The sequence below is a fragment of the Desmodus rotundus genome, chromosome 3 (assembly GCF_022682495.2).
Source record: "Desmodus rotundus isolate HL8 chromosome 3, HLdesRot8A.1, whole genome shotgun sequence".
Taxonomy (NCBI): domain Eukaryota; kingdom Metazoa; phylum Chordata; class Mammalia; order Chiroptera; family Phyllostomidae; genus Desmodus; species Desmodus rotundus.
The window spans coordinates 29,288,751-29,313,540 of NC_071389.1; the positions used below are offsets into that span (position 1 = coordinate 29,288,751).

Sequence of the window (24,790 nt, forward strand, 5' to 3'; positions counted from 1 at the left end):
AGATGTGCTTGCTCCAGGGATTTTTCCATGTGAGGGCGTTGTTAAGGGAGATGAAGAGGAGACTCATACTCATACTAGGGGGCGTAGGGGTAGATCCTGGCCTCTGTTTAAACATCAGGCCTGCCACGGGTGGTGTATGCAGGTGGGAGCCCTTTAAAATATAGACCCCACCTAATCTACTGGGTGACTTGGCCTTCCAAAGCTCATTTGCTCAGGGAATATTGTATGTGGAGGTTTTATGATTTTTTTTTCCTTTGCTGGGCTCAGGCGCATTTCACCCGGAACATGTAGGGACCAAAGTCAGCTACGCGTACATCACAGTAAGTTGTCTATTGATTTTCCTGAATGAAAATGGTCTGATGCTGCTGCCCACTTGCTCCTAAAGCCTGTGGTGTCTCTTGCCCGAGCATCTGTAAGCCAGAAGGATGTTGTTTCAATCACTTGGGGTTTCCCATTTTTTCCTCCCCCTAACCTTCACCCCCCCATTTTTTTCTCTTTGCTGTTTCTTTAGGTCTTAGAAGGGGATGATTCCCCAGTAATATTCCCTGCCCTCATCCAAGGTGCCGCTCAGCCTCCCTCCCAGGGAAGACTGCTTCTTGCGTGATACGGGCCATAGAAAGAAACTCCAATGGACTTACACCGGGCAGCCTTCAAGATGGAGAACTCGTCCTACCTCCCCAACCCGCTGGCATCCCCAGCACTGATGGTTCTGGCGTCCACGGCTGAGGCCAGTCGAGATGCTTCCATCCCTTGTCAGCAGCCACGACCCTTTGGTGTACCTGTCTCAGTAGACAAGGACGTGCACATTCCATTCACCAACGGTTCCTACACCTTTGCCTCTATGTACCATCGGCAGGGTGGGGTGCCGGGCACTTTTGCCAATCGTGATTTTCCCCCTTCTTTACTACATCTCCACCCCCAGTTTGCTCCCCCAAATCTAGATTGCACTCCAATCAGCATGCTGAATCACAGTGGTGTGGGAGCTTTCCGTCCCTTTGCTTCCACTGAGGACAGGGAGAGTTATCAGTCAGCCTTCACACCAGCCAAGAGACTGAAGAACTGCCATGACACAGAGTCTCCCCACTTGCGCTTCTCAGATGCAGATGGCAAGGAATATGACTTTGGGACACAGCTGCCATCTAGCTCCCCCGGTTCACTTAAGGTTGATGACACTGGGAAGAAGATTTTTGCTGTCTCTGGCCTCATTTCGGATCGAGAAGCCTCATCTAGCCCAGAGGATCGGAATGACAGATGTAAGTACTTCGGTGTGAGCCCTCCCTACCCCCAGTAAGCTCTGCCTTGTGGTAGTGTTCAACAGGTTGGTGGCCTTTCTCCTGCTCCTAGTAATGGGAAGGGCCAATTCTGTCCCATGCCATAGCTGGGGAAGACTAACATTTACTTGTCCCTGTCGGTATGCGTTGAGTGTTCTGTAGCAAATGTTTTTCTGAAGGTAGCCAGAGGCAAGTTGACCTCCACACTGCCTTTCGCTCCAGGGTGTGATTGGCTTATTCCCTGGGGATTCTGGAGTGAAGACGGGTGCCATATAGGTACTGGAGTGAATGTCATTTCATTGGAAATGTAGGTTCCTAGGGAATTTGGGGGGCCTGAACAAACTCATCCACCCCTCTTCTCTTTGCTATCCTCATTATGTTTCTCTGATCTCAGTATTGTATTTTAGCTTTTTCCATTGTATCACATCCAGTAGACTCCGCGTGAATTTATTGTCACAACTCTCAGCCCTTGTCCACATCGGGCTATTTTTCAAAGCAGGACAAAGGTGTCGTCAATCACCATAAAGCATTTCAAACAGCTGTATTTTCCTTGCAATTGCAAGGCTAGAAAGCCGACTTCTCTTGGGATTTAACAGGTTTGCTGGATGCTTATCCTGGGGCTCACTTTTAGGACTAGACACGGTTGACCTGTGTGACTGCTTCATATTTGATGTTCACAACTATTATTAATTTCTGCTTATGGAACAGCTTTCTCATGTTCTCCCAGTGCCTTGTTGGGCTCCGGCTACCCTCCCTAAACCTTGATTTGAAACTTGTAGACTAGGACTACTGAACCCTTCAATCTTCTCATCTAATATAATATAATCAGAAAATAATTGTGTTTTGAAGCTTTTGGGCTATGGGTAGACAGAGCAGTTTTCTTCAAGCCTGGTGAAAATTTATGAACTGAGGGTGTTTTTCCACCCAACCCTTTGTTCTAAAATTTGCTTCATTATGTTTTCTTAAGAAAACTACATCCGAGGTTTGCTTTCCCCTTTTCTCTATTTTTTAGTGCTCCCGTCCTCTCTATAACTACCAACACGAATAGCATTTTTTTCTCTTCTCTTTATGATGCCGAGGAGAGTAATAGAGACATTGCAGCCCTCTCCCCTGTCGGCACTGCTTCCTCAGGCTGTCTCCTTGAATTAGGCACTGTGTTAACTTTCCTCCGCTCAAAGGCATCTGCCTAAACCCAGCGTACCTTTTCAATAAAAGTCATCATAAAATCAACCTGCCTTGTAAATCCATCTCTCTTTGGTTTTGAAATATGTTGCAAGTGTGTCTTTTATGTCAGCGTCTGCAAGCCCGAGACCTCCCCACTTAAGGGAGAAGGCTTCTCTGGGACAGACAACTGCTCTCCCACTTCTGCTTTAGTTCCTCTTCCACCTTTCCCCTTCCTGTACGGCTGACGTGTGTGTTATGATCCTAGTTTTGGATGTACCTGCTGAAAGGGATCGGCTTTGTGTTGGTCTGTTTTATTTTAGTTTAGTTTAGTTTTCATTTGTCAGTATGCCAGTGATCAAGGCTAGCTGTAATCTGACCTCTGGCTAAAATTGCTCTGGATTAGGGTGTGACAAATTCTGCCCCTATTTCCTCCAAGAACACAAGTGAAGATGAAATCCCCTCAAAACTAATATGCCATAAAGTAACATCCGCAGATAAAAATTCCTTTCTTTTCTCCTAACAGATCCAGCTTGTCTCCATTTTTCTATCTTTTTAGCCCAAACCTGCATCATACCCCCAGAGCAGAAGGAAGCTTGTTAGTCAAGTCAGAACTCATAGATGTGGATATCCATTCCCCTCCGAGTGTCAAAGCCATAACTCTTCTGTTTGCCTGGTTTGCATTGTGTGGTGGTGCCATCCCCCATGGAGATGGATCCCTCACACAGGAATACGCCTGGGTGGAGAAAAATTAAATGAGTCTGTCTCCCAAAGTGAAATGGAATTCTGACCTTGAAATTAATGAGATTCTGATCAGAAGGGTGGGGAAACTTCTTTATTTCAGATTGTACTGTTACATAAATTGCAGCCCATTCCCCCTCTGTTTGTTTAAAATATTCTTCCTTTAGATAGTAGTTCGTGTTCTCTTTTTTCTCTTACACAAATATTCAGCCTATAGGTGTGTGTGTGCATGTGGGATGTTTGTACACCCACAGTATTATCTGGAGTTCCATCTAGGACTAATCTTCAACCAAAAAAGGTAAAAGTGAAGAAGAGACTGTTGCCCGGTGATAACCCTGGATCTGTGCTCTTTTTTCCTTTCTTTTTCTTGGGCAGTGTAGCAGCCGCCACAGGGTTGTACTGAGTAGCATCTGTGCTTTTGATTTTGAGTGTTTGGAAGGCTGGAGAAACATTTTTCTGTCCGGAAGGGGTGAAGAGGCACTGTGACAAAGTCTGCAGCAGCTTTCCGGGCTCCCGTCATATGCCGATGTGTGTCAGAATATTTATGGTCTGTTTTATGTAAATACATATTTAAGGGCCGTTAGAAGGCCTGATTATTCCCACTAGATGCCTTTCAGGTCCTCCCTACAGAACCGTTTGGAAATAAGTAATATTTCTCAGATAATCGAGTGACAGTATATAAGACTGCTTCCAAAGGGAGAGCTTGAGGGGCAGATGGGGCAGGGAGGGGGATGGGAAGGCTAGAAGAGAGAGGATAGAAAGTGTTCAAAAGAGCAAAGGAATAGGTTAAGTGTCTTTCGCCCAGACTGCCAATATAATATAATATAAACCATATATATTGTAGTTTTCTATTCTTAAAATTTAGAGTTAATTGCTGATATGGTTGACTCATTTTTCAGTTCTCTTCATATAAATACAATTTTTTTCATAAAATGTAAAAAAATGTTTTAATTAAATGCAGCAGTAAAACTCCTAAAGAAGCATTTAGCTCTAGGGTTTTGGGGGGGGTTTCCCCCAGGGGAGGGGGAAAAGAGGGAGGGTAATTGGCATGTGTGTGTCCCTTAAATAAAGCACAAGTTTTCTGAGTTTTAGGTCAATGAAAACTCAGTTTTACAATGGAAACACTGACAGTTTTTTACTGTTGCAGCCACCCCCTGCTCACACACTACATCCATATGCAGATATGTTCACATGTGAGAGCATCTGAAAGAGGGGCCTGCAGACATGGTGTAATGTACACGTGTTCTTTCCTTCAATCTGGGTGTTGATAGGCAGGGTTTCTTTTGTTATTAAATATGCATTTTTGTAGAAAGAAATGTAGCTATTTGGGTAAAATATTGTCTCTCCTAGTAGATGATTCCTGTTTGCTTGCCTGTTCATCTACCTGGCATCCCAGGTGATTCCCGAGGTAGGTGTGGGGCTCTATGGGAAAAAGAAGCCTTTGCTCTCCAGGACTGACTGGTTTGCCCTGGAAAAAGGGAGCAGTATTTTGTGAGAAGCCGCTCGTGGAGGATGCATGATTCCCCAGGAGGGGACTGAGGTAACTCCTGTTTATTGTCACTCCCTAAACCAGTCTCCCAGGGATCCTTGTCCAGGGAAATGACGCGAAAATTTATGGGCCAATTACAAATAGTCCACGTGTGTCTTACATATGAAGTGTCTACAGCTATGTTTCCCAGGGCTTTTAAAATAAACATTTCCTCATTAAGGAAACTTTCCAACAAAGGGAAGATAAGTATTGTCTGCTGCCTGGTGCTAGAATCTATACATTTACTATCCCCCCCCCCCCCCCCCCCCCCCGCACTGTAGCTCTCACCATGTGCATTTCCTCCTTGTTCTCGTTGGGCCACCCCTGTGCCTAGATGTCCGCCTGGGTGACACAGTCTCTGGCTAGCCTGCCAGTCTATCCACTCAGCCCAAATTGGAGTTGGCCAGTGTGCCTGCTTACTCGAGGGTTGAGAGGGACCAGAAATGCCTGTGTGGAGTGATGACTGGCCTTGCCTTCTGGCTTACCTCAGGAATGGGCACTGGGCACTGACCACAAGTGGCCCTCTTTCCTTTGCCCTTCCGTGTGGTCAGGCAGATTCCCAGGTAGGCAGGAAACTGGTAATTCACAGCAGCTCCAGGATGTCCTACTTGCATTCTCAGGTCCCAGAAGCCCTGAGCAGAAAATGGCATTTTCTCCTTTGAAATGTGTCTTATAAACGCATGTACCATTTAAGACCCCGTGTTCTAAGAATCAGATACAGTGGGTACACAGGCCCAGGTCAGCCCAGAATGAGGAGGGTCAGCTACATCATGGCGGTGTTGTTAGTGGGGATACTTCCCAGGGGCTCTGGGACTGGGGTGGGCATGGACCCTAATCTGGGCTTTTAGGAGAATTGCTGTTGCTGGAAAGAATGTTTGGAACAGTTCTCAGGTCACCAGACTGAACTGGACTGTAGCTGGAGCAGATGACCACTGTGAAAGGGTCAGCAGACCGGCATGGGTCAGATGGTTTTCTCTGTACTGCCCGCCCAGACTAGCCTGATTGCTGCTCAGCTGCCCCCCGGGTTCTCCCGGAGTCCCTTTAAGAACTCCTGTGATGTGTTTGGTTGTTTCTGGTTGTTCACTCCCAACACAGTCATGGAGACTCCTTTTCATGCTGCTGGGTTTAATTGTCTTGTTGGGATAAAGAAATGTTTGCACAGCTAAAGTGGGGCCGGGCTGGACGGGAGTAGTCCCTGATGGCTGCAGAGCCAGCTGGCCTGGCTTGGCTCAGCGCGCTGCCCGCCCGGCGGCTGGGCTCGTTCCCGCTCCGGCTCTCGCTCTCTTCCCTGTCCTCTCTCCACGCCGCGCCGCTCTGGTCGGCGGCTGCCTCCTCGCACGGCCGGAATGCCTAATCACCATGGTGAGAAAACGGACACCGCAGCCGTCCTCCCTCCCCGCCTTGCGCCCTCCCTCCCATCAATTGTCATGCAGAAGTGATCCGGGCTGCCGTTTCCTCACGGCCGCCAGCCTGCCCCTGGCCGCTCCCGGCAGAAGGGTGGCTGGTAATTGATCGTTTGGGGGAGGGGGCGCGCAGAGGCGCGAGGCCGGGCCAGGGGAGGACGGGCCACAGAGTGGGCCCCGTTGGCTCGCTTGGAAAAGACCCCCCAGCCTCCGCCACTGAGATGGCTTTCAAGTGGTTCCACAAATGTTGGTGACTTCGCCGTCGCACGGCCGGACTTGAAGGCTGCGGAACAACTCCCTGCGCTGCCCCAGGCGGGCCTGCGCAGCCTGCAGTCGGACCCAGGGCAGGCCTCGTCCCCAACCCGCGCCCCGCCCCGCCCTCCTCGTTCCCGCCTGGTCGCACTCCTAACCCAGCCCTTGTTCGGTTTCCTGGACGTCGCCTAAGCCGCAGAGACAGTGTGGGGCCAGGAGGCGGGCGATCCGGGAGGGGGCTCCCCCCTGCGGGTGTCGGGGTGACGTGGGGCCCGGCGGGAGGAGCAGGTGGGCGGGTGGTGGAGTGGGGAGTCCAGGGCGACACGTGCGGAGGGGGGGCGAGGCGGCAGTGGGGAGGGCCCAGGGTGCGCAGCAGAGGGGGGGTGGACGTGTCCTCGCGCATCTGGAGCAGGCTGTTCTCTCCGCACTCAAGGACCTGAAGGTTTCTCCTGTAGATTCGAAATGTTCTCCCCATCCTGCAAACCATTTCTGTAAAACGTTGCGGGGAACGGTTCCCAAGGCCAGCGCTTCGAGAGTCGGGAGGATGGCTGGCGTTCGGGCGAGGCGAGTCGCGGTAGCCTCTGACCGGCTGAGGCTCGCTGCCAGCACAGCAGGGCTCGTTGAAGTCTGGGCAATTTCTGGAACTCTTCCCACGGGAAGTTTTCCGGGGCTGTCTTCCGGTCAGTGGCCCCAGGTTGATTATTGGTGGCCCTTTTTTGTTTGAAAACAAACAAAAAAACCCCACACATTCTATCCCAATAACAAATGTTGCTGTCTCTCCCCACCCCTTTTCCTCATTAGGCAGGGAAATGGAAACTGAAAAATAGAATTATGTTTTTATATTGGTTTTTCTTATTTTTAACCCTTATCAATCACACCCATCTGGTTAATGGATATTAGCACATGTTGAAATGTATTCTTTGTAAATACTCAGGACCTGGAGTGACAGTACATTTAATAGTTATATTTTTATACTGTTTTTTTCATATTTTTATGTGTTATTAGCTGTGGCTAATAACAGCTGTTATTTAGCTGTCTGGTAGGTAAATACCAGAGTACAGGTTGCAATGTACTTCTTATAAATATGTGGAATTTAGAGGGATGATACTTTTTTTGTAAAATCCGCATGATTTTAATACCAAAATGACAATTTTTGGATTTGAATATACTCTTCCAACAGTTTAATAGCATTTTCAGTGCCATTTTACCCTCTTAAAAAGAGATGAACTATAGACTTAAGGATAACTTATTGCTATATATTAGCTAAAATGCCCTAACATTTTTTAAAAATACCATTTAAGTTGTGACATTTGTGGTTAAGCAGTGTGTTTTTATCCTCGGTAACCTCAAAGGGTGCGAATTTGTAAATATCTCTATCTTTAAAGCAAGGAGGAGAATTTTTCTGCAAAAGAACTTTCACCTACTTTCTCTGTTAGGCCTTTTCCAGGAAGAGATCCTGAATTGAAACCTATAGGGTTAGGCCTGGCAAATGGTAGGCTGTGGTATGAATCAGTAAACCTGGTAGATGCTAAGTAAACAGAATAATTTATTCCCTTCCAGCCTTATTCAATAGATCAGACTTTTCTATCACATTTTAGTTTTAGTGTTAAAAAAATTTTGTTTGCATTTGTGACAGTCTCATCAAAGGGTTCAGTAAGTGTTAGTTGAGTTTTGAATAAATTGATGGTGATTATAATCTATTTTTTACCTTAAGTTTTTATCAGTTTGCCACTCTTCAGCATTGCACTGGATAATATCTCTAAGAGTGCTATCCCAAAGGTGTAGATGTTTATGGAAAGGAAGAATTTATTTATGCCTTGAGGTTTGATAATGACAAAGGGAGGTGGGGAGTTTTTCAGGACATAAGTGAAATTACTTTTCTCAAATATAGACTTACTTTGTTGCTTATTTTGGGTACTTAAAAATCATAACTTAAAAAATAATCTAAAACTTGCTTTTCCCCCCTAACTCTCTAGAAACCTAAGATTGGAGTCTATTCCCCTCCCCAACGTTTCCCATAGCATTATATCCCCTATCGTGAAGTCCACAAATGCAGATCAGCTTCTGGTGTGTATTTTAGGGAAAAAAGCTCCTACCTGCATCATGGTTGAAGCTGGAAACAGACAAGTGTTGTGGGGGCTCTGTAGACACATATAACCATCTGGCAATTCAGACATTTGACCATCCATTTTCTCTGTAGAATGTCTTCTGATTGAAGATGACCTAGAGGAAATGAAAGTTATGCTTTTGGGGGAAGGCCTGGTGCTCATCCAGCACATTCTGTTTAGCAGACACAAGCTTTAGGAAAGTCTAGAGCTGTGTGTGTGAAGAAGGAACCTTTTGGTACAGTCTCATGAGAAATCAAGCCCAGTAAGCCTGAGTGTGACTCACCAGACAAGGGTTGTCTTTTTCCACTGAAATTCATTTGCAGGCTGAGACTTATGGCTTTGCATCCATCTTAGAGCAGCAGACAGTCAGAAAGACGTAGGGAGGGGGAAAGGGCCAGCCCTAGAGAGACCTTTGCTTGATCTTCAGGTATATGATTCCCATTTAGGTGCCGACTAATCCTATATTGCTCTCATTTGACCTTGCTTTTTTCGGGTTTGATTCAAACCAAGTAAGGGTGGTCTAGCATAATAAACACAGACTAAATGCTGTATTTGTCCCTTTGAGCTACAACTTGAATATGTTTCAGATCAAAGGCAGGGAGGCAATATAACATCGTAGTTATGTGTTCAGCCTCTGGAATAAAAATCTGACCTTTTAGCTTACTTGTTCTGTGGCCCTGGGCAAATTACTTAACCTTTCTGGGCCTCAGTATTCTCACCTGTAAAGTGGGAATTATACAACCTTAAAGGATTGTTGTGAAGGACTGAATGAGATTAAATGCACAGATAATGGTTAGAACAGTTCCTCACACATGCAAATACATAATGACTATTATTATTTCGTGGACAATATGCTGGTATAATCTTCATTGTTAGAAGCACTGATATAGCCCAACACAGGGTCATTAACAACTAGCATGTATGTAGGGTCCTTTCACATACACATGCCTTATGGCGAAGAGGGAGGGAGAAAAGCGCAGAGCCTTTTTCTGTGATAACCAGCTGCTTCACCTCCCTTCATTATTATCCATCCACCAGGGTTAGCCCTGGTGTTCCTCTGACCTACTCTCTTCATTTTATTTAGAAGCAAGGTACTATTAGAGTTAAAGAAACCGAATCTTTCTCTGAGTCAGGAAGGGGCTTGACTAAGGTTAGACATCTAGGCAGTGGATCAGGTTAGAAAATCTGAATCTTACCGTATTTTTTTTATTCTGGAATTTTGTATTACAGATACTGTTGGAGTAAATGGACCATTAGAATTTGTGTGTAATAGAGATTTGGGCTCTATATAATCAGATTTGCTATAATGGTATTTGAGTACTATTAGAATTCAAAGTCCCAGAGTTTCAAGTATGTCCTTAGATTTTAAGTTATACAGGCACTTTTACCCTCTTGCCTATGTGAGAAAAATCTGTGAACCTTCCCCCATCTGTGCGTGTCACAGTCCCACAGCATGATGGATTGTCTCTGCTTGGGGGAGGCTTAGGAGGGGGCTTGAAGGGGCCTTGTAGGTCAGGAGAGAAATACGGCAGCAGGACTGAGCTGGGGGGGCTGCTGAGGAGGGATTAGCAGGGGAAGGGGAGGGTTGGGCGGGGATGGGCCTCTTCCATAGTGTCTGTGTGCATTCTCTTAGGAGTAAAAGAGGGCTGTCCATTACCCTGAGCACACAAATAAACTCAGTGTTTTTCTCTTTGTAGAGGGAAAGCCCCATGGGGCTTGGGAATACCAGAGAATGACTCTGCATGTCAGTGGGAAAGGTGGGGAGTAGGATGGAAGTGGGAAAGACTGACCCTCTGCTTGAGGACCTTGGATTTGAGCCTATCATTTAAATATAGTGGGTCATATTTGAAAAGTCTTCTGTTCACGTATGTGTGTAGCAGAAATGGTCATTGGAGGCAAGTTGTCCAATACCTCCATCCCTATTAGTCCTTTCATGACTTCATTTAAGAGAAGGGCTTCCATTCACTGTCTGTTCACAAAGTGTCTCTAGGTCATAGAGCACCCACTTTTCCTCTCTCCCTATCCCCAGTCTTTGCCACATACAGACAAAAAGGTGTATGGGAGGTAGGAAGGGAAATGCTGTGTTAATTTTTAGTTTTTAAAGAAGAGGGGAAAGTCTGGGATTTAGGCCCAAATGCCTAAGTTATAGTTGTGAAGGAATTCTAGGAAAAGAAAAAGTTGGGTCTAAGACATAGATAGGTAAGGAACAGCACATGCTAGAGTAAGTAATCAGCAGGACTGCAGTTAGGGCCTAGGCTTCAGCTTCCTTCCTGAGCAGTAAAATTAAAAAAAAAATCCTTAGAACAACAAAAGTCTGGACGCATGGGCTTCCTTCCTGACAGGCCAACCTGGTGGGGCTTCATTCAGACCGAGCAGCAGTCAAGGCTGATTTACTGGTAAGAGATCCCAGACGGACGGGTGGGCTTAACCCTTTCCTAACCACAGAGATGTCTCACTGCAAACGCTGCCCTCTTCTTCCAACCCCCTACCATGGTTTGGGTAGCTCTTTATTGTCATTGTTCTTTATTGAGACAGAGTACCTGCTGCTGAAAGACCTAATATCCTCTTCCTGGAAAAGCTTGGCCTATGAGAAGTTGCGGGACTTGTAAGAGAGGGACTTGATCTTAGCATCAAGTCTGAGACAGAGCTGGCATTGTGGCTTATGGCTGGTATAACTCTCAGGCTCTTGGTGACATTATATTGACTTCGGAGTGTTGTGTCTATCTTTGCTCATAGGAAGTGCCTCTTGGAGTCTGTATTGGGGTGACCCTGTGGGCCTCAGTTCTACCTGCATACAACAGTGGTACTGCAGAAGGAATAGTGCTGCTTCATCTTAGGTGTTTATTGGTGGCAATGTGGATAAAACTGTGGCAGAGTACATGAGGCATGATTAACTTTCCATCTTCATAGAGTGTATGATGCACTCATTGATACACTTAACCATTTATCCAGTACTTACTGAATACCCGCATCGCTGTAGGCATCATGCTATGTTCTGAGGATATGATGATAGGCAAGACAGATTATAGTCCCCTGCCTTACTATAGTTTAATATTTAGTAAGCACCTGCACAATACTGTGAAAAGTACTATCATAGGGGAAGAATAATAATGCCATGGGGTTAGAAGTAGGTGCACCTAATCTTGGCTGGGAGTCAGGGTTAGCTTTCTGGCTCCCTGAAGGAAGTGACTTTTAAGCTGATATCTGAAATAAGAAGGAGTTCCTTATTCAAAGGAGCTAGATGTGGCTCTTTGCTTTTCTGGACAAAGTATGGCACCTGAGAGTGGAAAAAAGAACAGAGCTTCCAAGGATTTCTCACAATAACGTAAGAATAGCATTTCTCTCCTCCAGGACCTGAGGCCTGACCTCAGATCGCTATAGTACTTCATCCTGTAGCCAGGCATTCTTGAGAATGTCCATTTGATACTTATGTGTTTATGAGACCCAGCATCATATAGGGTCTTGCTTTTAAAGTAACTTTCTAAAGATCAGTCACCATGAAATATTTTCTGGCAACACAGGACATCTCATGAGCATGCAGAACCATGCTTGATATGAAGTAGACACAAAGGAAATGTTTGTTGAGATGAAGGAAGGCCATTACCCTGCAGCTGTTTAGTGAGGTAGATCAAGAGCCCTGTTCTCTTTACTAAAGTTCTTACTCAGCTCTATACTTTGCCCTACACAGAGACCTGATAGCTTTCAGGACCTAGAGTCCTCTCTGAGCCATTAAACTAAGCCACATAGCACCCGGTATTCTTGGCAGGATTTCTTGGCAGAGTTTCCAATGGGAGGTGCATAGCTCAGGCTTGACTTTCATGAGGGAGGGTAGGTGTGTAGTGCCAAGACTATTGAAGAAGGGAAAAAAGAGAAGAAAACTGTTGCTCCAGCCTGGCACATGGAGGCGTACTAAAAACAGTTCCTCCAGCCAGTGCCTCTGTGGTCTGCCATTCCTCTTGTGGTTTTCCTTCCCCTGGCCTCTTTATCGTCATCATCTCTCTGCATCCACAGCATTTCCTGAGCTCCTGTGTGTGGAGCACTGTGCTCAGTGCTGTTGCAGGGGCATCAAAGAAGTGGGAGATGAAACTTCCTCTTCTTGAGGGCCTTATGGTTAAGATGAGTAGTTGGCATATACATATGAAAAAGAAACGATAATACAAAAAAAAACAACAGAAAATAAGGACTCTGGGGTTTCAGGAGAAGGAGTAATCCCCCAAGGCTAGAGTTCTTAAAATGTAATCTAAGGACCAGCTGCTTCTGGGTCACTTGTAATAGTGGTGGAAGAAGGTCGGGGTGGAGAATGCTCTTAATATTGCAGATTCCCAGGGCCAACCTCAGACCTCCTAATCAGAATCATGGGGACTGTGGCCTGGAAATTTGTAGGTTTTGGAAGCAGGTGATCCTTATGCTCCTTACAGTTTATGAATCACTCATCTTGGGTGAGAGTCTCAGAAGCAACCTTTCTCAGAGGAGTATGACCTTAGAGGAAGGGGAGTTAGGACTAGGTGAGTAGAGAGAAGTCTGGGATTCTACCAAGGAGCCCAGGAATGGTCCAAATAAAGACGCTGGGTCTGCTCATGACAGCGCCTTTCTTCTATAGTCTCCTTTCTTCTCCAGTCTCCTGTCCGGCTGCCTCTAGTTCTTCCCTTTGCCTCTGCTTCTCCTTGGGTTCTTTCGGTTTTCCTCCCTGATTGCTACTCAGCTGATTGTATATGCTCACACAGCCCCGTTCTTGGTGCAATATTGTAATTATGAGGCAGCCCAGCGGAGGGGTTCACGGTGCTTAGCCAGATGTGAGGGAGGCCAGCAGCGCTTTGGTGCTCCTTGGGGCTCCAGCCAGCTTGTCTTCTCACTGCTGTTATACTGCCCAAAAGGGGCTGCAGAGGGTTTTTTTCCAGCCTCCTCTCTCCTCTTCCCCAACCCTTAAGCTTTCTTATGCCAAAATGCTCATTTGTAAAGAAATAAGGGTTGGACCTTAGAGGAATCTCTCAGTGACAGAATTACTTACCAACACCTGCAGATTGCCAATCTAATTTAAGCTTTAACCCTTCTGGTGGCAGCTGCCAGAGGGCAGAAATGAACCTGGTCCTAGGTTCAGGTGGCTTTAGACACCTGTACATTAGTGGATGCTCTCATCCGTCTTGGTAGTGGCTTTGTGGATAGTGTCCTTTTCCCAACATTCTCCCCTCCTTGTAAACACTTACACATTGTATTGCATTGTTTACTGAACTGTCCCTCCTCCATGGGTCCAAGTCTATCTCCTTGCATGATTATCTAGTGTTTCTCCTCATGTTGCACCCTAGCTCAAAAATACTTATGAGAATAAGTGAACCCAGGACCACTGTTCTCGCTCGGCCAAGCTATGCTCTCTCTACCCAGGTTGACACAGTCTTAAGGACTACCCAGGGCTGGGCACCTCCTGGCTCATTTACAAGTGGGAAGTGATGACCAGAAATAGAGGCATTGAGAACAGCTCAGTGATAGGACAAGAGGCCAGTGCCAGAAGCTCTGGTTTGTCATTTACTGCTGTGTAACTTTGGGTAAGTTGTTTTGTTTCTCCAAGTTCCAGCAACTCATAGCTAAAACAGGAGCTGGCAAATAAGCCTTCTTCTACCTTACAGGGTTGTTGAATGAGAAAAGATAACACAGGCATGTTTTATAATGCAAATGTAACCATGTAGATGCCCCCTCCCCCATGCACACCCCACACAAAGAACATACAAACAATACATATCTAGCCCCTTCCAAGAACTTCTGTGTAAACAGCAGAATGATCCTAGGAGACTAAAGCAGTTCATGAAATACCTGAGTGTTCAACCTAGAGGGAGCCCTCTTACATGCTGTTTCATCCTTGAAGTTGGGCTCCAGAAGAGTCTGTATTCCCTGGCAACACCTTCAGCATTATTTTCCTCAGTGGCCTGGGACGAAAGTTGCTATAGACGTTTTGTGAATGTAGGTTGACAGGCTACTTCCTATACAGATCTGTGGCATCTCAGCTGAAATGTAATTTTATTAGATTCCCACTACCTTTCATCTCAGCCAAGTTCAGAGTACTGTTAATTTTTAGTTTCCAGAGCCAGTGACTCTATTCCTACTATGTGGAAGGAAATGTTTTGGCTCAGAGGTGATATGCCTCAGCCTAAAGAATGATAGACAGAATCAAGATGCAGAGGGCTTTCTGCCCCAGAGACCTTTCCTAGGCTGCGAGAATAGCCATGCTTGACAGGTCAGCATCATAAGGCGAAGGGGGCTGTGTCAGATTCGGAAGGATTTCGGAGGGCTTGCCCTTAGCAGAGATCTTTAGAAGTCAGAGCTGGGCCAGGAGGATTGGAAAGAGCAAGCATTTGAAGAAGGCTTTACTTGTGCGGTAAACTTCACTGTGTGATTATTTAATAGACCATTAACAAGCAGATTCATTAACAAGATCTTAATTAACAAGTTCCAGGGTTATTCCTCCAACTTCCCAGGGGAACTGTTCTACTCCTATTTAGTCCCAGAGACTTCCTATCCTTAAACTAACCATACCAGACACATTTAAATTCAGTCTTTTTATTGCAAGCGAAATGACTGCGGGCAAAGGCAGGAAAATAGCACTATTCCTAATAAGAAGAGCTAACACCTTCTGAGCGCTTTGTATGTGTCAGATACTATTCTGAGTGCTTTACAGGTAATCATTTATTTTATCCTCATAAAGTCCCTGTAAGATAGGTATTGTTATTATCTCCGTTTTACAAATGAGTAAACTGAGGCACTGAATGTTTAAGCAATGTGCCCACTGCCATGAAAGCAAGAGATGTGCTTCACACCAAGGCAATCTGGCTGCAGTGTCAATGGGAGGGAGGAAAACCCCAGGAGACGGAGGCCTTTGGTGCAGATTCTCTAGATAATAAGAATAAGAATAGGCCCTGGCCGGGAAGCTCAGTTGGTTAGAGCATTGTCCTGATACCCCAGGGTTGTGGGTTTGACCCCCAGTCAGGGCACATATTAGAATCAACCAATGAATGCACACATAAGTGGAACAACAGGTCAATGTTTCTCTTTCTCTCCCTTTCCCTATTTCTCTCCCCCCTTCTCTTTGTCTCTCACTCTCTCTCAAATAAATTTTCAAAAGAATTCTTTTCTAAAGAATAAGAGTAGCCCTGGCTGGTGTGGCTAAGTGGATGGAGTGCTGGCCTACAAACCAGAGGGTCGCTGCTTCGATTTCCAGTCAGGGCACATGCCTGGGTTGTGGGCCAGGTCCCCAGTGGGGGGGTGCACAAGAGGCAACCACACATTGCTATTTCTCTCCCTCTCTTTCTCCCTCCCTTCCCCTCTCTAAAAATAAATGAATAAAATCTTTAGAAAAAAAAGAATAAGAGTAATACTTGTATTTGGTGATTTTGTGCTGGACACAGTTCTCAGCACTTCACATATGTATGTCAGGTTTTGTACATACTCCAGGAAATTGTAAGAGCCTTTTGTAGAGTGGCAGCCCTTAGGCATGATCTATTTTGGCCCCCACACAAGCCTGTGTCACCTACATGTGAATTCCTTGAGGTGGGACTGTGTCTTATTCATTTCTGTTCCCAGTATCTACTGCATTGCCTAGAACTTACTGGTTATAATCTTAAAAAAAAAAACCCAAAAACTCTGTCAAACATACCCCTTGATGGCAGGGGGAAGATGCGCCGTGCGGTGCAGTGCCTGTCCTTGAGGTCGTCAGCACTTTGCGGATCTAGCAGTTCAGGGAGAGCTGACTCTGTGAGACAGGCCAGATGCATCTGGTCTTTCCATGCCTCAGTTTCCTCGAGGTCAAGTGGGACTAGCACTAGTACCAGTCCCTTAGGGTTACAAGGATTAAATGGGTTAATATAAAATATAATTGAAGTCCTAAGAACAGTGCCTGGCACAAAGTGAGCCTTTAATCAATGTTAGCAGTAGACACTATTACTAGGGCTTGGGCACAGATTTGAAGCCTCCTGAACCAGAATCTGACTCCGGCCCCTACCCTTGATTGCATTGCAGGGACAGCGGGTCTGGCGAGCCCTGATCTCCGATGGGGTTTGTGCAGTGTGTGACAGACCTTCCTATAGCTAAAACCAAACAGACAAACAGAGAAACAACTTATGTTAAGGTGCTGGTACCTGTAACGTATAAAAGATTCTTCTTGGCTTCAGTTAAATGGGGGCTGGAGTGAAAATGTTTAGCGCTCACCTGATAATCCCCATTTTTAACTACCCTAAAAGTAATGGGGTAGAAAAAACCAGAATTCAACTCTGACCTCTTACCTGGGGAAGAACAGTGAGCCATCAGGACTTTATTTTGGGATAAGGAGTTTGGTTTGTTCTGGTTTTGCCTCCACTTGCCAGCAACTCAGCAAGGCTGTGGACCATTTACTTAGCCAACTTTATTAGGGAGAGGACAAGGAGGTGGCAGAATGCCTAGAATCATTGGGACATTTGAGCTGGGAGGGAACTGTTACAGGTTCTTTATTTTGCTTATTTTCTATTTATTTACATGAAGTTTAAGACTGTGTTTTCCCTTTATCCTAAGAAAAAAAGTCACTTTTTTCAATCCAGGTTCTCATACATTTTACAAATACCCTTCTTTTTAATCTCACCTTGAAGACGCACTAGAGCACCACCAGTCCTCGCAGCTGGCTAGTTTTGCTCCCACCCCAGTATCCAGCCCCTGCCCCAATATCTTTAGTTAAGAGAGATGCTCATAAACCCCCAAGCTGGCATCCCCCTTCCCAACTTAGCATCCTTGTATTCTTTCTAAGTAGCTTGGCCATAATATCACTTTCTTTAGTAGCATTCTAACTTCTAAGAAGCTTAATAGGCAAGGAGATTGTGGGGTCTTTGACTTTCTCTGAGCCTCAGCCCTAAGTGGTTTATTCTATTAAGCTGATTCTTGGTGGTAGATAGAGCTTTGCTGGATAAGAAGTTGGGGTGGGCGGGGCTGCATTAAGAGGAATAGGATACTTTCACTCCCTCTTCCACTCTGCCCCACCCCCTAACCCATTTCTGCCCTATGATTCTGTTTTTAGAGCTCAGGAATGAAGGGAGTGGTGATGGAGCAAAAGTAAAGAACTTTTCTTAGACAACTTAAAAACTTGGGTTTTTTTTCCGCTAAGCTGTAATTTTCCTCCTCACTTCTACCCTTCCTGCCCATTTCTTCTTGCTTTTCAATCAGCCACTTATGGATTTTTTTCCTTCTACACCTACTTTTGCCTCCACTCCAATTCTAGCTACAAAAAAGGGTAATGAGTAAAAATTATGAACTATTGATTCAAAGGTAGGAAATCCAGGTGTGGAATATAAAATATAAAATAACTGATTCGATTCTAACAAAGGAAACTGCAGATTTCTTCTCAATTTTTTTCTTCAGATTTACACTATGCTGAATTTATTCCATCTGATATTTTGACTCAGATTAAAGATTTTCAGGTTTCCCTATTAACATTCTTTCTTGGTTCAGGAAGGCCAGGTTGGGAGAGCAAGGGAAGAGTGTTTTTTATTGAATTATGTCAAGCTGCAGAGACATGGTAAGGGAAATTTGTGAGCAGGAAAAATGAGGTGGCCGGAGAAGTGACAGAAAGGAATCTCAAGAGTATAGTATAGAAAAAATGTACAGAACAGCCTTCACAAAAGGAGACAAGAAGAAAACCATGAGGGATTAGAAAACTAAGAAGAAGGAAAGAAAACAAAGATGGAGGCTAGAAGATAACAGAAAATTTGAAGCATTTCAAGGAGTTACAAATAATTTGATAACATATCCATTGTTGATAAAGGTGTGGGGAAGTGGGGCCCTATACACACAGTTGGTGGGGGTGTAAAGTGGTATCGTCTCTTTGGGGAGCAATTTGGCAACATCTATCCATGAAAATTTTAAATTAAAATATCCTTTGATAGGATTCAACTATAGGAACTTGTCTCACATATATTTGGTCAAGAACATAAAGATGTATGTACTTGATAGTACTGTTTGTGCAATAATTAGAAAAAACAGAAGCAATGTATAATGTACATTGATAGGGAGTTGGTAAAATAAATTGATACATCTGTGCCCTGGCTGGTGTAGCTCAGTGGATTGAGAGCGGGCCTGCGAACCAAAGGGTTGCTGGTTTGATTCCCAGTCAGGGCGCATGCCTGGGTTGTGGGCCAGGTCCCCATCAGGGAGCATGTGAGAGGCAACCACACATTGATGTTTCTTTTCCTCTCTTTCTCCCTCCCTTTCTCTCTCTCTCAAAAAAAAGTAAATAAATAAAATCTTTTAAAAAATTATGATAATTCTGTATAATTGAATAATATGCAATGGTTCTTTTTTTTTTAAGATTCTATTTATTTATTTTTAGTGAGGAGAAGGGAGAGGGAAAGAGAGGGAGAGAACATCAATGTGTGGTTGCCTCTCACATGCTCCCAGATGTGGACCTGGCCCACAACCCAGGCATGTGCCCTGACTGGGAATGGAACCAGTGACCCTTTGGCTCAAGGGCCAGCACTCAATCCACTGAGCCACATAAGCCAGGGCTGCAGTGGTTTTTAAAAATGAGTAACCATATTAGTAATTGGTTCTGTTTCTTCCAAATGGTCAAGTGGGATTGGATGTATAGTCACAATTGCTGAGAAAATTATTTTTGTGATTGTTGTTGTTTACAAAATTAATTTTCTTTTCTGAATTAGTTCATAAGAAGGTTAACTGATGGTTATTTCAGTTTATCATCCAAAAAGTACAGACTGGTCCTGGTCTGGGAGCTATATAGTGAAGGGAGTTTAAAAATGAAAAGAGACTTAAAGATGGTCAAATGCTTGCTACTTTCTTCAAGTGAGCAAGATGGGTAGAGAGACACATGCCTGTGAGGGGTAAGTGGAATCCCACTTAACCAGCTTTGTTTGTGGCCATTTCTATGAGATTTTTCCTTCAAGTTAACACTATGACTAGGTAGAAGCAACTCTGTGCCTGGCCCTATTCTAAGTGGGGTCTCTTTCCTCACGTGCACTGTGTGGTCTGGTGGCCATTAGCTGAGGTCTTTGCAGGATCCGGGTCTAGAGAACGACATTGGCTCAATATGACATGTGTTCATTTGTCTTTCTACCTCTTGGACTAATAAGTGGTTAAGACCAAATATAAGTTATTTACTCCCGGCATTAATTTATATGCCAGCCAAAGAAAGGCAGAATTGGTTTTACCTTCCCACGTAGAAAAGTGACATCTTTGGGCCCTGCTCTCAGTTGGCCCTGCACCCAATTCAGCGGAGGGATCCTCTCTTGTATCTGGGCACAGCTGACAACTTCATCCTCCCTTGGTTTCTGGGACATTACATTCCCATTGTTCTGCTCCTACTTCTTCCTTAGACCCTTTTTTGTTCCCAGCATACCCTGTGTTTCCCCATCTCACAGCACTTAAAATTCTTTTCATTATGATAGAGAATGAAGTGCGCATTGGAGAGGGGAGCAGGGAGCTATGCTAGTCTGTAGAGGAATTTTAGAATAATGAACTAAAAGTTGGTCAGCTTTTTAATACCATCATGCGCTGGTAATTTTTTAAAAAGTCAGTTATAAAATACTTCTCCCAGAATATATCTTTTGTTGGTCTAAGTTCTAAAAAATTGCTGCGGTTACTTTTGAGTTTTAATAATACATATGTATTAATAAGCTTCAAATTAGCACATTTTTTATTATTTATTCTTTTTTAAAGATTTTATTTATTTTTTTTAGAGACATGGGAAGGGAGGGAGAAAGTGAGGGAGAGAAACATCGATATGTTGCCTCTCCCCAACCAACCGAACCTGCAACCCAGGCATGTGTCTTGACCGGGAATCGAACCAGCAACCTTAAGTTCTGCAGGACAGTGTCCACCCAACTGAGCCACACTAGTCAGTGCTATCTATTTTTTAACAATGGGATTGGGGGAACTTCCAGTTATATTGTGGGTCTTAATAGCCGCAGACTCAGTTTGCTTCGAGAGAAGTGCCAAACAGTTCAGAAGCGGTTGAGCTCACTTAGGGCACAGTTTCTGTCTCCAGCTCCTGTAATACTACATGTGCCTGCCTGTGAACAGTAGATTCAAAATAAACAATGAAAGCACAATGATTGTAAAGATAAACGTAAATTGAGTTATTTCAACTCAGTCATTCTTTGTGACCACTTAGAGTTCTTATTTGTGTTTAAATTTTGAAACAAACTGTGAACTTCAGGGTGTGACATTTTTGTTTGGTATGTGCAAGTCTTAGTTCATCTATTAGTTTACTAAATTAGAATATATTTTAAAATAAAACATTTTATTTAAGTTGTTAATTGCTTATATTAAAACTAAAGAATAAAGAAGATAAATATTATGACTGATTATGACATGATTATTTATTTGTCATAAAAATTGATCCACTGGGTCAGATATGCCCATTACACCCCTGAGGGCGGTGTTTGAACTGAATTATGAAAGATGAGCAGGTGATAACCACATAAGGCTTTGGGAGAAGGGCGTCTTGGCACACTTGAGCTGCAGAGAGAAGGTCTGAGGGCTGAGCTGGAGTGAACTTAGGGAATAGAGCCAGACCTCTGTGGATTTTTTAGGTCTCAGAGAGTTTGGATATTATTCTAGGAAGCCACAGAGTCTTTTAAATAGGAATCGGTACCATGTTGTGATTTATCATTTAAAAAGATTACTTAGGCTGCTGCGTGGATAACAGACTGAGGCAGGGTAAGTTAGTAAAAGAAGACTGTTGTGCAATAAAAAAGCCACTGCAGTAGTCGCAGTGAGAGAGGGGGAAGCATAGTGTCTTAGACTTTTTGAAATATCCACAGTACCTTTCCCATAGTAGGTACTCAATAAATAAGTGTATAAAACACTAGGTGCCACCCCCCCCCCCCAAAAAAAACAACAACCCAAAACTGCATCAGAGCAGGTGCTGAACAACAGGGTGTTAAGCCAAGAACACTGACTTTGGAGTTCACCAGATTGGGCTTTAGTTGAAGTTCTGACACTTAGTAGCCCGTGCTGCTTTGAAGCAGAAATTTAAACTCTGAGCCCCAGTTTCCTTGTCTGCAAAATGGGAATGAGCTTACTCACCTTTTTGTTTTATTGAACAAATTAAATGAGATAACATATTTATAGCGTGATGGCTGATCCACAGTAGCCACACAATAAATAGTGACTATTGTGGTTAGCAGGACATGAGATAGTGGTCAGTGAAGCTTTGATGTGGTCACAGCCATGGGGAACAGCACATCAGTGTTCCCTTTGGATATCAGGAACAGTTTGGACCTTTTCACAATTGAGATTTTGCCTCCTGAATCTAAACTTTTGCTGACCTTTGAGTAACTGGATTTTTGAGTCAAAGAGGAAAAAATGTAAGAAGAAATCTTTGAAAAGAAAGTTGGGGTTAGAGTATTCTTACTCAGCTCAGTTCTTCCCTGAGTTTAGGGGGACTCAGATCTCTTGTGCCCTCACTTCCGGTCTGACCAGTGAAGACCTAAAGTGTCTGCTTCCTTCACACACATAGTAGCTACTTCTTGAAGCAAGTTTCTAGTTTTCTCTGCAAAAGCTCCCTGGAGTATAGGGAGCTCTAGTCTTGTACCTAGTTAAATGCCTCGATTAAGGCTGCAGTCATTGCTGCTTGGCTCTGTAAATCATTTGACCCTCACCTAGAGCAGCCCAGCCCTCTGGGACCCCAGCAGTGACCATTCTGAATCCATGAGGGTGGAGCTGGAGACAGTTTTTTTTGTTTGGCATGGAGATAGCTACTTGTTTGGGAGTTAATATATTTTTCTTAATGTTTTCTTACCAAGATATGGGTGTGTGTGAGTGAAGGAGAGAGAATAAAGAGAAAGAGGGAAAAGGCCCAACAGTGCACAGAAACTATTAGCACAAAGGCCTAACGCGGGACTTGCAGGGGGAAGACAAGGAAGCGATTTTGCCCAGTTTAAATCCCACTTGAACTGTGTGGTTTCTGAGTCCTGAACCTTTTGAGGTTCAAGTTGAGTGCACTCTTGACAAAGCGTGATTTTCTGGTTCACATCAAAAAGGCTTTTAAAAACTTCCAAGTCTTTTCCTTGGGACATCAAACAGTCCTCAACAAAGCAGGGTGCTGATGAGATGCGTGCAAATGAACAGATTAAATTCTCCTGTGAGGATTAGATTCTCCTTAAGAAGCATGTGAAGTTGGAAACACGGGAGACTCGGCCATGCCAAAACACACGCACGCGCGGGGACCCCCTCGTGCCCTTGTGCCTGTTTACCCAAGCACCTCCTGGGCCTGGAGGCTGGCCTTATTTATTATAAGGTTCACACACGAGTACCGAGGGAATTAGAAACTGAAAACAAACTCTTCTGTATTCTCTACCTTGCCTAAGGCAACACTTATGTTCCCCAATAAAAGGTGTAAATTAACTTAGAAAAGATAGATCATTCCTTTGAAAAATCGTCAGTTGTCTTGGTGGCTTAGAGCAGAATTTTGCTTATTGAACCAGCCTCAATCTTAAGAGAAATAAGGACTTAAGTGTCTGCTGTTTTATGGTAAGTGGACTGACTGGCAGACTATGATTTTGGTGTAGCAAACCAACCAGTGCAATAGAATTTCACTGGTTACCGAGTGAGCAGCCGAAGCTGAAGTAGACTGCATAGACACAGCTGTCTATGAAATCGTTCCTGACCTGAGCAGCTAAAATATTAATGATTTGCTTTAAGGTGGAGCAACTCTGACTGAGGCCACTCTCCCGAAGAAACCATAATTAGCAATTAAAATATGTTTTTTAAAAAACTGTTCCAACCAGCAGCTTCTAAATAAATAATTGTCACTGCTGATTGAACTTGTTTTATTTCCCTGTGTTTTTTCTTATCTTTTCCCCCCTGCATAACTTACAACCCTGTAAATGCTCAGTAGCTGTTAATATGATTATGTCAATACGTTTACCATGGTGACTTGGGCTGTATTTGGCGAGCATTTGAAGAAATCAGTCACTGGTTGGAGGGAGGAAAGACAAGCTGTCGATATCCAGGGAGAAATGCTAATAACCCCAGTGACAAATCATCTTCTGGATTCTCCAAGGGTTAAGAAAAAGCACCTCTTAGACATGGGAGCTCAGGGCTAAGTGGTGATGACTTGTTAGGAAGCAGAGACATTAGCTGTCACAGACCTGCAATGTCCTTTTCATTGTCTGCACCTCTCAAAGCCACAGATGAGTTTGGGAGAAAACAGGCCTGTATTTGGATTTTGACTCCCCTGCTTTTTAACTGTGTGACCTTAAGCAACAGTTAAAGATTAGAGATTGTCACACCTAGCCTCATAAGGAGGCGAGAACGGCTTTACTCAAAGACATTATTCACTGCTTCCCAAACTCTTCTGGAAAAGTACACAAATGATAGGAGGAAATAAGTTTTTGTCCCCAGCATTGTAATGGCGTATAGGAAGTGTAACATATTTGGGAATCTTGTATTATCTTAAATTTTTGTGAATTTTGCATTTTGGACTTAATTTATCACAATAATGTTTAAATGTGCTTATTATTAAGTAAAAGTGGTATTCTGATATGATTCATCAATTCAGCACATATTTGTTGAATGTCTACTATGTGCCAAGCAATGAATAAGATAGGTAGGGTCCAAACTCCCAGTGAGTTTACAGCTACACCAACCAGGAAAACCTATTACTGGATATTTCTCAGGTTTCCTGTGACCCATTTGAGGAGACACCAAATCCCACACGAGAGAATCCTGGGGAGGACCTTTCACTGGCTATCTGCCATGACTGTAAGTGGGTAGAATGAAACATCTATACAGAGAGAACCATTAATATTTTGGCATTTATCTTTCCAGATTCCTTTTTATGAGTAGATGCGTAAGTTGACAAATATTTTATGTAGGTAGGATCATACTAACATGCTAGCTTGTGACTTCCTTTTTCACTCATTTATTGTAGATAGTGCTCCATGTCAGTAAATATAGATCTATATCACTCTCAATAGATACTTAGCATTCCATTGCAGGGATCTATCACATTTTATTTAACCAATCTGTTTGTCTAATTGTTTCCTGCTTTTCGGGATTATAAACAACACTACAGAGAACATCTTTGTATGTTCACTTTGGTCAAGTGATTATTTTCTTAGGATATATTCCTAACAGAAGAACTGTTGAATAAAAAGTATGCATATTTAAATTTTAAGCTTATTGCCATTTTAAGCATATTACCTATTTCTTTATGCTCTTATCAGCTAATTATGATAAAACTTTTTAATCTCTGTTAATTTAATAGGCAAAAATGGTATTTTGTTTATTTAATATACATTTCTTTAGTACTGGTAAAGTTAAACATTTTTAAATGTTTATTGAGATTATCTAATTTTT

General features: G+C 43.8%; 1 protein-coding gene across 2 annotated transcripts in view; it reads left to right on the forward strand.

Annotated features, from left to right (window-relative positions):
• Positions 1-623: 623 nt before the first annotated feature.
• RNF220 (ring finger protein 220) overlaps positions 624-24,790 on the forward strand; it is a 227,491-nt gene continuing 203,324 nt past the window's right edge. For both annotated transcript variants that reach the window (XM_053919958.2, XM_024571093.4), the window contains exon 1: positions 624-1,253. In XM_053919958.2, coding sequence (XP_053775933.1) covers positions 629-1,253 — 625 coding nt within the window. In that variant the 5' untranslated portion in view covers positions 624-628. The remainder of the gene's footprint in view (positions 1,254-24,790) is intronic.